The sequence below is a fragment of the Lepisma saccharinum genome, chromosome 16, assembly GCF_977018435.1.
Source record: "Lepisma saccharinum chromosome 16, izLepSacc3.1, whole genome shotgun sequence".
NCBI lineage: Eukaryota > Metazoa > Arthropoda > Insecta > Zygentoma > Lepismatidae > Lepisma > Lepisma saccharinum.
This window is the reverse complement of record NC_139244.1, coordinates 32,535,338-32,550,357: the sequence shown is the minus strand read 5'-3', so window position 1 is coordinate 32,550,357 and position 15,020 is coordinate 32,535,338. Positions and strand designations below refer to the sequence as shown.

Genomic DNA, 15,020 nt, shown 5'->3' with positions numbered 1-15,020 from the left:
AAAGTGAGTATCAGAGGTAAGAGAATCAAACAAGCAGACATCTTTAAATATATATTAGATGCATCAAAATCAATGATCTGCAATGCAATCAATAAACAAATGAATAGCAATGGCGAAGGTAGCCTTCAATAAAGAAAAAAATATTTTTTGTGGATCTATGAACAAAGAACTGGGGGAAAGAATAATGAAATGTTTTGTATGAAGTGTAGATCTAGAGATGTGGTTATGGAGACGAATGAAATGGACAGAAAAAGTGCAAAATGAAACAGTGATAGAAAGAGTTGGGGAAAAGAGATCAATGCTGAAAACAATCATGAAGAGAAAAAGGAAATGGTTGGGTCACTGGATAAGAAGAAACTGTATCATAAGGGATGCTATTGAAGGAATGGTCAAGAGAAAGAAAATCCGAGAAAGAAGAATATTCCAAATGATTGACATCAAAATAAATGGGTCCTACACTGCTAGAAAGCCAAGGGCTGAAGACCAAACAGCATGGAGTTTGCAAGGTGAAATTTGCACCAGGGCTAAAAAAAAACAATGAATGAATGAATCCTAAACCATTCAGTGATAGGCAGAATTTATATATCATGGCAGTCATAAGGGGTTCGCAGACTCTGTGGCGGGAGGATAGGTAGGGATTAGGGGAAGGTAAAGGGACCCTTTATTTCCAACCAAGGTTGAATTTCAATGCATAATCACACAAAAAGACACATGAATGACATTACAGATATATCAATCTGTTTTTCCTTATGAAGAAAATGCACTAAAAAACTTCAGAGGTCACTTCAAAGAAAAACTGAGGAAAAAAAAAGTTTATCAGAGTAAATTTTGCTTTATTTCTGTTAATTAAATTACATTACATCTTACACAAATTACAAATATAATCAGAAAGTAAATAATTATAAAAAAATATTAATTTGCATAAGACAATGTCATAACAATAAGACTTTTCTCACAACATGAACAACTGGCCTTGTTCTGATCTTTTAGCCAAACTATCTCTGAAACCCTTTAGAACTGAAGGGACTTGGAACCACAAAATATTACTAGAATCCAATGTATTTGTCTGCACTTTAGCATACCTACAATGACCGTCAGCATTCTGCATTCCTCCATTTTGTAGGTGAAATACAGCTTGGTGGCTACGAGGTGAAATACAAAAATTCTGTTTAGGCAGCAAACTATCAGATGTCATGTGGTTCTTCTTCTTCAGTAAAATATATGTATTCGTTAAACTAACTGGTCTCTCCATCATCTGGTGCAGATCTTCAGAAGAAACCAGTGTCCTGCAAGAAATTTGAAAATAACATGCATAAATTATATCCTATGTTATTTGAATGTGTAATATTGTTCTCTCCTACATGAGGAGTTCAGAGAACAAATGGCGTAACTCCACTTTTTATGAAAATTGAGTTACATGTATGGCTTAGAATTGTGAAGTATCAACATTTCAGTGCTAGAAGTAAGTATAAGTTTCAAATTCTTGCTCATAGAGGCACCACTATGTTTGTGCTCCAATAGCTAAACATAATACTAAGTTATTCAAATGTGGCTTTTTCCCGAAACTGTCTTGAATGGAGTTATGCCACTTGTGCTCTGAAATATGTTCTTTATAGCTTGGCAAAATTAAAATGTGAGAGGTAAAAAACAAGCAATTCAATATACAAGGTGTGATTACTGAAGCCAGTTCACCCTATCATCAAGTGGTCTGCTATCCTTGAGGTGTCATACGATGCATGTTGTGACAAATTGCCTGCCGCAGGGCAATTGACAACAGTTTAGTGCTCGACACAGTTTCTGTGCTGTCCTAATGTTACCTCACTTTCCAGCTCACAAATTTCCCTTGCAGCACTCTCAGCTTTCACCCCTTTTCCCAATAATGTCGTAACAATATACGCACTGCCAATTTTTTGACCTCCATAACAGAACGCTGTAATTGCACTGTACCTTCTCGAAATATGTTGTGCCTGTGTGAATGTACGAGGTGTGGCTAGAAAGAAACCAGATTGATGTTGCTGTCGACAAACGGCAAGAGTGTCAAGGTCAAGCAGTCCATGAGTGTATAACGTGATACCCTGCCTATCGACTGTGTGATTGCCCAGGGTGCGCGGCGCTTAGTTCCACTGTACCTTGTGGATAAAGTGAACCGTATATCTGTGCTCAGTCGGAAAAAAATGTTAAGTGCGAAAATTGAACAGCATATCAATGTGAAGTTTCTTATGAACACTCAAAACATGTATCTCCGAGCATTACCAGAGTACTGCTTTTAATGTGCATATACCTTTTTTTTTATATATAAACAGATTAGAGTACTGCATTGGACCACTTTCACTCGAAAATACTCGATCGAATCTCCCATGTTCGAGTGCGATACACTCAATCGTACAGCACTCGTAGTGGAATGATTGACAAGTGACAACATCCCGTATTTCAGAACCTAATAAGCAGCACTGTCAACCTAGAACCTATACATGGAAGGAAACCACTCCATGCAATTACAATTCTATATCATAATTCCACATATTATTATGTAAGGCTCAAATAGAATACACATGACAGTATGCAATATCTACAGACTGAAACTTATAATGGATAAATATGCTGACAGAGCTGCCTAAGCAATTACAAATATCATATCACAGTGGCACAAGTACGTGTACATCATTGTTCACTTTCATAAAAGGATAATCATATGCTGTAAAATAATAAAATGCAGTTATAACATTCAGTTGAACATCATTTTAATGTGATGATAATTGTAGAAACATAAAATGCCAGGCTTGGTAATTTCAGCCCATAATCATCTGTTTCATTTTCACATATCTTGGTAAGATATACAAAACTGCATTTTAACATGGAGATTATTTTTCAATTTTACTTCGTCTCTTACTTCACGATCCATATTTGAGGATCCATTACCATATACAAATGACGGAAATATGTGTACTAATAAGGTTTGAGTATATTCCACTCAAGCGTAAGACATCAATTCTACATGCCATCTAGCATTGACCGCTCGAGCGTAAAACACTCATTGCTGCACTCTATTGCAGATGTTGTATATGTATTGCAGTTATTTAACATAGTTTTTCTTGACTCTTGGTCAATTACGATAATGGGGATGAATAAGGCTGTTATTGCCAAATACACTTGCACATGCACATGTGAGAGAAAGGGAAATGTAGGTCTATGATTCTGAGCTCGGGGGGGGGGGGGGGGATAAATTGAATTCAGTCACTGCAGCTGGCTTTGAACATCCAAATATTTTCCCCCCACTAGTGCCATGTCCCTGCAATTCAGGTAACTGTTTCAATAGTTCTCATAGCTGATTTACTTTGGAATAGTTCCCTGAATTGCTCTACTTGCTCAATATCTAAATGTAAATAGGCACAGGCAATTTTGCATAGTAGAATACCTGGAATAGAAATAGAATACCCAGAGATGTAAGTAGTGGAATTTGAGGTAAAGTCAGAGGTTGGCTTCATACCTCAGTGGTAGAGCAATTGTATGGAACACCAAACACCTAGGCTTGGTCCCTAGTTGAGTCTCAAATTTCTACTACAGTTTCATAAAGTTAAAATTAACCTTCTGTGTGGCAAGAAGCTATTCTAATAGTTATTAAGGGTACAATGCTCTTACCTTATGAGATGAATCATGCATCTTTGTGTTAATCTGATATCATCATCTGATGCTACAGGAGAAAGTTTTGGCAAAACAATTCTGTACGTATCTTTCGGACACACAGGAGTTGCTCCGATCAGCATAGCAATTTCTTCTACTTCCCTACATTGCAATTCTTCTTCTATTTGCTAAGACGAAAGAAAGAAATACATCATTGTTAATATATGTTTCTTTGTATACAATTACCTACATTCATTAGGGCTGAGCAGATACCAATAACGGCACATCAGAGCCTCTTGTCAACTGCCCATGGCTCAACCAAACATCCCCCCAGCTAATATTTTCCACTTCAGGTGCTGACTACTGCCATATTTCTTGATGAATCCCTGTTGATTCTGTGTCAACAGTTCAGATGGAAATGAACCAAAATAATAGGACAGCTATGAACGAAATGACCACAGACTATGAAAAATATTGTTATCTATTTCAATATACCTACATATTTCACTCATTTTTCTGCATATTTTGAATGTTTTGGTTACATAAAAAAAATCAGGCATTAATCATTACACAATCAGAGCCATAACCTACAAAAACCCAAAGGTGTTTCAAATATCATCTTAATACACTGCTAATCTTCTGGTAACATTTGACAAATTTAGAGCTTAGTAACCTCAAAACCAGTTGATATGAATTAAGATACGAGGATTTCATCTTCTGCACAGATATATGCAAACTTGCCAAATTTCATCAAACTCCAGAATGGTGAAATAGAATTTATGTAAAAAAAATGTGTTGGTTTGGGATGGAATGACCTGGATCTAGTTTCACACATAAAAATTATGGTAAGTAACTTCTACATGAACCATCTGCCAAGATATAATTTTACCTACTGGTTTTTATTTTTAAGTTTATAATTCAAACAACACTATTAACTACCTTAAATACAGAATCCAGCAACTGAACAGTTTCAGACACCTTCTTGTAGTATCTTAATGTTTGGTGAGATTTTCCTCTTACACCATTATCCTGTAATTGAAAAAAAAAAGCAGTAAATAAGTTCAAGTATTGTATATCTACAAAATAGTACCAGTTACAAATATATGCTTCTACTTGTTAAATTAGAATTCCATTTACTTCCTACCATTGTCAAACATCTTATGCTTGAGCAGTAGTGCCATGAAATATCTTAGCCGAGGCTATTTTACTCCCATCTCACTATCTTGCATGTAACATTTAACTTTCTAAAACCCACACCTAAGATTAAAATATACTCATAAATCTGAGTATAAAGGGCAAAGTTCAATGGAGAATATAAAACAAGATCAGCCAGCCTCCGTGGCAGAGTGGTTAGCACAATGCGCTTCAACGCACAAGGCCCCTCCATCAACATGGGTGTTCCTTGTGATTGTCCATTCATCAATTTCATCATATTATCGCTCATCCTCGTCTTCACAATTAGCCAAAAGTGGCAGAAAAGCGAAGTAAAATAAATCAATAAATAAAGCAAGATCACGGAAAGATTGCATCGAAAAAATATGTGAAATATACCTGAACACAACGAAATACCAGCATCGTGAACACTGAGGGTGTCTACAATTTCATAAAAACAAAATTGCTTGAGTTTTCCAGATTTTTCAGCTAGAGAATCTACATTTTCTAGACTACAGCCATTAAGGCAAATTTTGTGTGTAAGAAGGCCACTATATTTTACCTAACATCACACTAGAATCCCAGTTAATCAAGATTATAGAATACTCATTTTACATGTAAAAGTGATAAGAAGGGAAACTGGATAGAAGTTGACTGTAAAGGTTGAATTTTTATATAATATTTGAACATTTTGACTTATGGTTAAGAAAACGTTCTCTTTTATAAAAATCATGCCAAATATAGCATAAATAATACAAAAGTATAACAAAAGTTAGTAATAATATCTGTATAAATCCTAATATCTAAGAAACGCAACCCAAAAATTGCAACAAGAAAGTGGTAAATTCCAAAAATCACTTAGTGTAGTAGATTTCTACATGAAAAATTTCAAAACACAACCATTTCCTAGAGTATGTAATATACAATTTGTAATGTAACCACAGGCTACAGTATCTCAAATAGCTTGTTCACAACAAATTTCTTGTTTGTTCCAAAACCTACTTCTAGTGGACTACTACAAAAAGATTGATTTTGCAGAAACACAGTAAATTTCCCTGCTATTTTCACAACTTTTCCAGGATGTGTAGGCTGGTAGACATCCTGACACTGTTAAAAAACTAGCATTCAAACAGGCGGGGGTACATCTGATTGTATAAAAGAACAATATAACAAGAATGAATCATTCTATCAACACTCTTAACACATGAGGCTTAAAACCTGGTGACAGTTGAGAACTCACAGACAAGAATTTGGCAAAGGGGTATTACCACATTACTTTCTTGCCAAAAACGAACCTCATAGACAAATGCAATGGAATTTACAGATGTGATGAAAATGGCAGTGTAATGGGACCAGCAAATTAATTAATTGTTAATGAAACAATTAATTTTCAGTTGAATTTGATGAAATGGTGACAAAAAATGCCCAAGTTGGCAACGAAAAGTAGATCTTGCACAAAAGCTCTAATGGTAACAGCAAAAAAATGGCCACGCATTCTGTAAGGCATAGATGAAATGGCATATGAAATACACTATTGGCACACTACGCCTCTTAGCATATGTGAATGGGAGACAAATGCAATAAAGAGATCAATATCCAGAAACTGGAAGGTATGCCCTACTTCTAAGCAATCTCTTCAACCAAAAAGAATTATAAAAAATCATCAAAGATACATAAAATATAAGGTTCTAGCTAGACATGCAATATTCAGATATTCACAATGAACGAATTTCCAAGGAATTGTACAGTACTTAGTGGTGTCCATTAACAAATCAACAAAACGTGAATATGACAACATAGCCTGAATATACAAGGTTTGCCCATAAAAAAGGAACTTTTTTTAGGAAAGAAAACAAGAAATTACCTTCAAAATAATCATCAAAGGAGGCAATAAACTTTGACCAGCTTTTGTACAGGTCTTAGAAACACTGTTGATAGTCATTGACAGTAAGTGTTCACAAAATACGCATAACATTTAATTTAATGTCCGCGACGTTGTCAAATCTTCGCCCTTTCATAGCCATCTTAAGCTTGGGAAAAAGGAAAATATCAGCAGGTGATAAGTCCGGAGAATATGGAGGGTGACTGAATGCTTAGCAAGGTGTTGTTGTACAGACAATGCGGTATGAGGCGGAGCATTATCGTGTAACAGAAGCCATTGACCAGAATCACAGAGGTCCTTCTTAACCCGCTTCATCCTGTTTCTGATCACTGATTGATTGTTTGGTTTTCAGGGACAAATTCATGGTGGACCAGTCCTTGGGAATCACAAAATGCGATCAGCACCACCTTTGTCTTCGATTTAGACATCCGTGCTATTTTCTTTATGGGCTATTTCCTTTACTCTGTGCACTCTGCCTTTTTGTTTCGGGGTCATATTGTAAACACCAGGTTTCATCTCCTGCCACGATGCACTTTAGGAAGTTGTTGTCCTGGTCCGCAGTTGTCACCAAATCCTCACAGCACTCTCTCTTTCCTTTTGTATTTTTCTCATTCTGTCAAAATGTGAGGCACAAAGCGAGCACACACTTTCCTCATTTGCAGGTCCTCCGTTAAAATTAACCTACAGCTTTCTTTGCTGATATGAAGCATGTCTGACAGTTCCTGCGTGGTTAAACGTCTATCACCTCTCACCAGTGCACGAACTTTCTCCACATTGTCGTCATTCCTTGACGTTGAAGGGAATCCTGATCTTGGTTCATCCTCGACACATTCACGTCCATCATTGAAACGATTGTACCAGTCATATACCTGGGTTCTTGATAATGCTGCATCACCATACACTGGCTGTATCATCTGTAACATTTTGGTAAACGATTTACCCAATTTGTAACAAAACTTTATGTTGTAACATTGTTCCATCTTGGTGAACGTATTTTGTACGCCACCTGCACCTGACGCATGCTTGCCTCGATATAGACTGCCTGTAACAGGTTGAAACATGCACTGATGGGAAGTTTAGATATATTGCAGTGTTGCCAGAATATGGTACTTTTTTTTTGACAGTTCGGTTTCTTTATGGGCAGACCTTGTATGAAAAGCACTAATGAAAATACAGGGTGATCTGTTTGAGATAGAAAAGTAAACTGTTATATACAAGAGGTTAATGTACGAATCTCTGAGTAGTTATTTTGTAATATAAGCAGAAAGGATGTAAATTTCGAGTGAGTGGAGGTTTACGGACTTCAGCCATGTGGTGGCACTAGCGTGCAAGTAACACTTGAACATTCTGCATACCATACGACAGATACACTGTGGACAATGTTACAGCATGACCATCATCTATGTCTAACGTGCTAGAGCCCTGCGGCCGAAGCCTGTAATCTCACCCTCACTCGAAACTTAAATCCTTTCTACTTATATTGCAAGAAACTGCTCAGATATATGTACATTAATATCTTGTATATAAAGGTTCACTTTTCTGACATCTCAAGCAGATCACCCTGCATGTTATCTATGTGACATAATAGCCCATCTAGTTCGCTGCACTTTTTAACTCCTATGCACTAGCATGTCTAGTTGGTTACAAAGTGCAATGCAGAGTCCTCTGCTTTGTTGATTTGGTGACAGCACCATTTGCACTACATTCTGGAGAAGTGTACAGTGTGGTGTATGGTCATGTGAGGAGGCAGACATATGTTCACTCTTCTGAACTTGAACACTGCTATTCTAATGTACAGCATCTAGCAGGATGAACACAATTTCCCTCCACCAATCAGGAACTGATTTGCACCTGAACTACACCTGGTGTAAAAAAATGCAGAAAAGCTCTAAAATGTTGAAAAGTAATAACTTCATTCAAATTCTATGCATTCACAAACATGCATGGCTTAACCCATAAGAGCGTATGTATGAGTAAAAATTACCAAAGCCAATTTAAAATATTATTATTTTCCTGTAGTTTACGGTTATTACAAGCATAAGAAAACAAACAGTTTTTGTAATAACCGTAAACTACAGGAAAATAATTCTATAATGCAAGCAATGCGTACATACAAGAAAAACAATTTGAAATACACACGTTTTTTTAAAATTTCTAATGAAGGTCTGAGACCACCGTTTTTAGGATCTTTCCAGTGTACTCTTTTGACTATCGGGACCTTCAATAAACTGTGAGACATTAGTTCTGCTCACAGTGCTATAGAAACACCACATAGGTAAATTTCAACTTCATGCATTCTCATATGCTTTAGTTTGTGTAACATATATTATTGTGCTGAGGGAGTGTGATGCTGAAAACATGAAACATGTACACAAAAACTTTCAAATTTGGTGGAGCAATGTGCCAAAACTGAGGGGAAGGGGCAAGGACAGTTTACTTTCCCTTGATAGATAACGTTTAGCATAGTGCAGGGGGGGGGGGGATAACAAAAGGTGGGTGGCAACTCCTACCCTAATCGCCACCACTGATTAACATAAATTACTGACTGAAATTAAATTGTGTGTGTGAAATATATAACTTTAGATTGACATTTATTTTCCAGAGAGACTGTTTCCCCCCTTGCCCTCCTCCTGCACGTCCATGATGATATGTATTAAGTCTTATACTCCAAGAATGTGGCCATACAATGTGAACATTCATATACACATTGCAGTCTTATTGAACTATGTAGTGAAATACAAAATGAAATTATCCTTGCCAATTTTTGGACCTTCAATGTAATCAGTGGATGTACAAAATAGCACATTGTACCTTCAGTCTGCCATTTCAGGACAAAACGTGAAGTGTACAGCAACTTCATCTTCGTTCAAATCCCTTCTGCTAGCCTTAGAATCTCCACCAACGAACTGTAAAATGTATTCGTGAACATTGGGTCTCTTCCTAACAGTTTTTGAAAAAGCCTGAAATTGTACGTTTACTAGACATGTTATGTGGAACAAATATATAGAATGTATTAACAAGAGAACTATCCTTCACGTTACAACTCGCATTAACCCGAGCACGACTTGGTGATACCTAGAAAGCAGCTAAAATTTTCACTGCAGTGTGAGGAAGGACAAGTACGCAGAAAATAAACCTTTTTATCAATCATACAAAGAAGAAGAAAAAAAACAACTCACATTAAGCTGTAGCATTGTTTCTCAACCTATGGGAAGCGACCCACTGCTGGGTCCTGAGGTGGCGTTTGGTGGGTTGCGAAACCGGGCTCGAAAATTTATTTACTGTGTCTTAAAAACCTAAGAGCAAAACTAAGAGATCAACTGTGTGATATCAGCTGTGATTCTGGCATTAAAACTAAAATTTTAGATTCAGACTTAACAAAGGTTTGTATATCTTTAAGAGGTGAGTACCCTGTACTTTCCAATGAGGCATCAAAGTTGCTCATCCAGTTCTCCACCTCATATTTATGTGAAAATGGATTTTCATCTCTGATTCAAATGAAAAACAAGTACAGAAATAGACTTGACACGCACTCAGATTTACGACTTAACAAACATTGAACCCAACATATCCCAGCTTATGCAGAAAAGGCAGCCCCAACAGTCACATTAGATTGGTGAGTAAAAAGAATAAAAAATGTTTTCAATTTTTAGAATGTGTGTTTAGTTAGAAGTCAGACTAGAGTAAATTAGTCTTCTAGATTGCATATTTACTTTTCTAGAATGTAACACCCGTACAAGTAATTCTGCCAGCGCCCACATGCTTCTGGGTCCCATGAAGTGTAATATCCTTCAAGGTGGGTCCCGGACTGAGAAAGGTTGAGAAACACCGAGATATGGGCAATTATCGAAAACCATGAACAGGCCAATTTAAGAAACAAAAGAAGAAAAAAAACTCTTAACAATACTGACAAAAGAAAAAAACATGGCTGCTGATCTTTATAGACGCTCCCACCACTACAGAAAAATATGTACTGTATATCGCATCTCTTTCAGTGCTTGCCTGTTGCATACAATAATAATGGTCTTACTTTAGTACCTAACATGTTGTGCTCAATATGATGACATGACATAATATGACACTCAAAGACTTAGTGTTTTAAATTGAACATAGGATGTGCTGAAGGGGGTGCAAAAGAAAATTATAAGGGGCATCCAAGTTTCACCACCTGATGAAAATAGTCGCAGCCTAATAATTACAGCATGTAACATTGTAATTCGTACACATAGAATTTCCGAGGAAAAAATGTCATATCTACTACTAAATATAATGATTTTCATATGTACCTGGAAATTAATGTTAATGAAGGTTTCACCAACAAATGTTAATAAAAATGCAGTGTTCAAAGTGCATAAACAGAGCATATAATTTGTGTGAAAAGAGAAAAACCTGCCAATTCGTGCAACATTGTTATTCGTACAGGCAAGAGTTTCAATCTTCCTCGCATACAGCCCCACCACTATTCGGGCAATTTCATGCAGTTTGCAACTTCGTAACAAGTTTGAACATGCAGGCACACTCCCAGTCAAGCGGAATGCTGGCGTAGGTATTGTTGTAGGCCTATAGTCTAACTATCAGCATGTTCGAAATGAGCAAGGTGAAGGAGCTGAAGGATGTTATTATAAATTTGGCTCTTAGAGGTTCTTCGTTAAGGGCATGCAATACAATTTCCACGGGTGTCTTCCCAAGCCCTTCAGTCCATGGCAGTGTGCCAACTTATCTCTCTTGGTGCCAGATCTGGCTCTCTCGTGCACTCTAGCCAGACCCTGAGGCCGTGTGGTTAGCACATCGCGCTGCGACGCCAAGGGTCCCGGGTTCGAATTCCGCTCGGGCTTGGTTGTTTGCGAATGTCCATTCATCAATATTATCACTCATCCCCATCTTCACAAATTAGCCAAGAGGCACAAAATGCGAAGTAAAATAAACTAAATCAATCAATCAATCTTTCGTGCACTAGTTCGGCTGTGAACTGGGATGCCCACCCCCCACCCGTGCCCACTATGATGCCATCTCTGGTTCCGACCCACACAGACCACCTTTTGTCATAATTATACATTTTGCACGTGATGTGATATTGTTATATTGGCTGCGTCGCCCCACTCTCTCTTATCTCCCCAGCTACTTCTTTATAGCGCAATGTTAGACGTGAAATTGACATAATATTGTCGTCAGGGAATTCTTTACTTTCGATTTCATATCACCATCGGTGGATTATTGAGATGGGCGATGCTGCCGGATCTAGATGTATGAATAATAACTATGAATAAATTGTCATCAATTTAGAGTTAACGATAATAGCAGTGCCCCACCCCTTTGACAACTAACATTACCCTAGAAGGCACTTTATCCAGCCATCGTAAATCTAGCTCCATGAGAGTCAGTTTTAACTCCATTTAAGGTGAAATTTAGTTCTTTTATGCCCATCAGGTTTGGCAACACTGCCAGGAGGCAAGGGAAAAAGCGTTGATCATATGGGAGTATGATTTGAATCATTCTCTTGTGAATATAAAACTTCTGATGGAATAGAAAGAGATGACAACGGGAAGAGGGCAGTTTGAAGATGAATTTCACCAGCGGAAAAGTCGAAACTTCCATTTGATTAGCCATAATTTGATGTTGAAGTTGATTCTCCATAAGCAATACTTGGGATTCTGAAAATTATTATTCATCATATTTTTCAAACATCATGTCCAGCTTAATAATCAACATAACAAAATGTTTGCACTTGCAACATGGAGAGAAATTCATACTCTTGGATACACTCAGGGTTTGTTTTAGTAGAAGTACCCATTCGCGCGACACTGAAATAAATGCACAATTGGTGCGTAATTGTATCTCCTCGCCTTAAGAAAAATTGGACAAACAGTCAATAAATCACACTCCACAGTTCAATACATAGGAAACAAATTTAGAGAGGAAGGTTCAATACAGAATGTGCCAAGAAAACCAAAACAGAGATGGTTGAATAAACATAATGAACGCTTTATTTTAAAAAGAGTGTGAGGAAACCTCCAACTAAGTGTTCGTTAGTTACGACCGTTAGTAGAAAATGTTGCTGGCAAGATGATGTCCGATCAAACTGTCCGACGTGCCTTGTGGAAGAATGGATATCATGACAGAATACCACAAAAGAGGCCGTATGTAAATAAGGTGAACCGCAGGAAGACTTTCATTCGCAAAAGAGCACATCCACAAGGACCAGGAATTTTGGGATAGTGTCATATGGTCAGACGAGTCCAAGATTAATATATATGGGTCAGATGGGATAAATAGGGTTTGGAGAAAATCAAATAAGGGCAATGATCACATTAACACAGTTCCAACAGTTAAACACGGTGGTTGGTCATTAATGATTTGGGGCTGTATGTCATCCAAAGGTGTTGATACCATCCAGTTTATTGATGGTATCATGGATGCATATGTCTATTTGGACATATTGAAGAACAATGTAAAGCAGAATGCCCAAAAAATGGACATGCCGCCTATCTACAGATTCCAACAAGACAATGACAGTAAGCATAAGGCACGAGTTAACATGAATTGGCTTATATGGAATGTGCCCAAACTACTACAAACACCAGCTCAAAGTACAGACTTAAATCCCATTGAACATTAAGGGCAATCTTGAAGAGGCGAATACATAAAGCAGGCGTCAAGTTTAAACAAGATTTGAAAACTGTAAATTTCTCGTATCAGACAAATGGATTTCTTCAAATTTACAGGAGAAATTACTTACCGAATGCAGTTTCTTTATACTTGTGGAAGTTCGGGGAAGTGTTTTCTTGCATCGTTGGTAAAAATTTACTATCATTCGGACACCTCTAATTTTTTCGTTTCGTCAATTTTTGACATTCGTACTTACGTATCTGCTTCGCGGAACATTCCTGAAGGTGTATCAACGTTGTTTTGATGAAATTAATTGCAATTTTTCACATTACCAGTACGTCTTTCTGATAGGACTTTTCGCTTGCCTGAGACGAACTAACCTAACCACGTGCCAATGGTTCGTGGGGCTAGCGCCAATGGTTTGCAATTATTTCCAATTTCTAGATCCTGATACTAACACGACACCAAATTTTAACTATGTTTCTTAACCTAACAGAACTAACCTATCCACATGCCAACGGTTTGTGGGGCTAGCTATTCTCCGTCGGAGAATTAATTTTCAACGAACAACATGAATTTCAGCTATGAAACATTCCCACATCACACAAAACACCTTCCCGGTGTTCGACAATGCTACAGGAACTTATTACAGTAAGTAGTTTCTTCTGTAAAAATAAATAAATGTGTCCGAAGGATAGTAAACAAGTACCAAATGAACTAGCAAATTTCAGCAGTTTGTCAGATACGAGAAATTTACCAGAACAGGTGTCAAGCAGTAATTAAAGCCAAAGGATACGCATCAAAGTATTAGAACTGTCAGTCAATTTGCTCTGAATATGTTTTTTTTCTTTTATATTATTAAGTGTACGAATAGAAAAGTTGTACAAAAAATAGCATGTTTCTCTTTCAGTTTCATTTAATTTATTATTGACATTGGTTATACAGAATTTGGGTAAGATTTTATGTTCCTAATGATATTAGTTATTGAATTGTAAAGAAACAATTTCAAAAGAGTGTATTTCCTGTCAGATATTAAAGCATTTTTTTTAAAAAATCCATGTGTACGAATAAGAATATTACATACTGTAACTCACTTCATTACATAAGTACATGGATTAAATTACTTTCTGTGGAATTCGTCAATAACAGGGATAGTCTAAGATGATCAAAAACTTAAACTCTAATTTATTATCGCGTTTGGTACCTTAGCAGAGCAACTTACAAGATAATTGGTAACTTTAATTGGAAACAGAAAATAAATTGAAACTTACTGGATTAGATGTTTCTGTAGAATTACAAGAAACATGTTTTCCATTGAGGTCAGCCATGCGCCTCAAATATTCGTACGGATAAGGAATCTGTTGTTTTTGATATGCAATGTACTTTATAACTTCACACACAAGTCTTGCACACAACTTATAGTTCAATTTCTCAGGCCAATTTAAGTTTACTTCGACTGGTTGTTTATCTCTAGTTAGAGTACGCTCCAGCATAACAGAAGCACTCGATAGTGACATAATTAACAAACTGTTAATCACTCTGTGTATTACTATTGCATTTACTAAGTAAAATATAAAGAACATGTGAAAAAATGTTATGTTAAACTGCACATCATTCACGACGAACACAGAAATGAAATCACGATAAACGTAAACGTAATTTAAACACGACGCTGAACCAATGTTGCCACTTTTCGATGGAACAATAATTTCCCTTCTCAAGGCAAAAAATTTTCCCTTTCCGAGATTTTCCCCCTTCA

At 36.9% G+C, this 15,020-nt stretch overlaps 1 protein-coding gene across 1 annotated transcript; it reads right to left on the bottom strand.

Moving 5' to 3' along the window:
- Positions 1 to 812: 812 nt before the first annotated feature.
- Positions 813 to 14,938, bottom strand: LOC146000003 (MAD2L1-binding protein). Its single transcript, XM_083137308.1, has 4 exons — positions 14,533 to 14,938; positions 4,561 to 4,650; positions 3,640 to 3,809; positions 813 to 1,286 (listed from the first exon to the last, which is right to left on the bottom strand). Exons 1-4 carry the CDS (start codon positions 14,842 to 14,844, stop codon positions 953 to 955), a joined length of 906 nt encoding a protein of 301 aa, XP_082993434.1. The 5' UTR covers positions 14,845 to 14,938; the 3' UTR covers positions 813 to 952.
- Between the last annotated feature and the right edge of the window lie 82 nt (positions 14,939 to 15,020).

What these genes read in the sequence shown, in the direction of transcription:
- LOC146000003 (XM_083137308.1), bottom strand. Translation starts at nt 14,844, where the DNA reads ATGTTCTTTATATTTTACTTAGTAAATGCAATAGTAATACACAGAGTG. An exon ending in CTACAGAAACATCTAATCCA is followed by an intron (nt 4,651 to 14,532) that starts GTAAGTTTCAAT and finishes TTTCAATTACAG; the next exon opens with GATAATGGTGTAAGAGGAAA. An exon ending in TGCTGGATTCTGTATTTAAG is followed by an intron (nt 3,810 to 4,560) that starts GTAGTTAATAGT and finishes CTTTCGTCTTAG; the next exon opens with CAAATAGAAGAAGAATTGCA.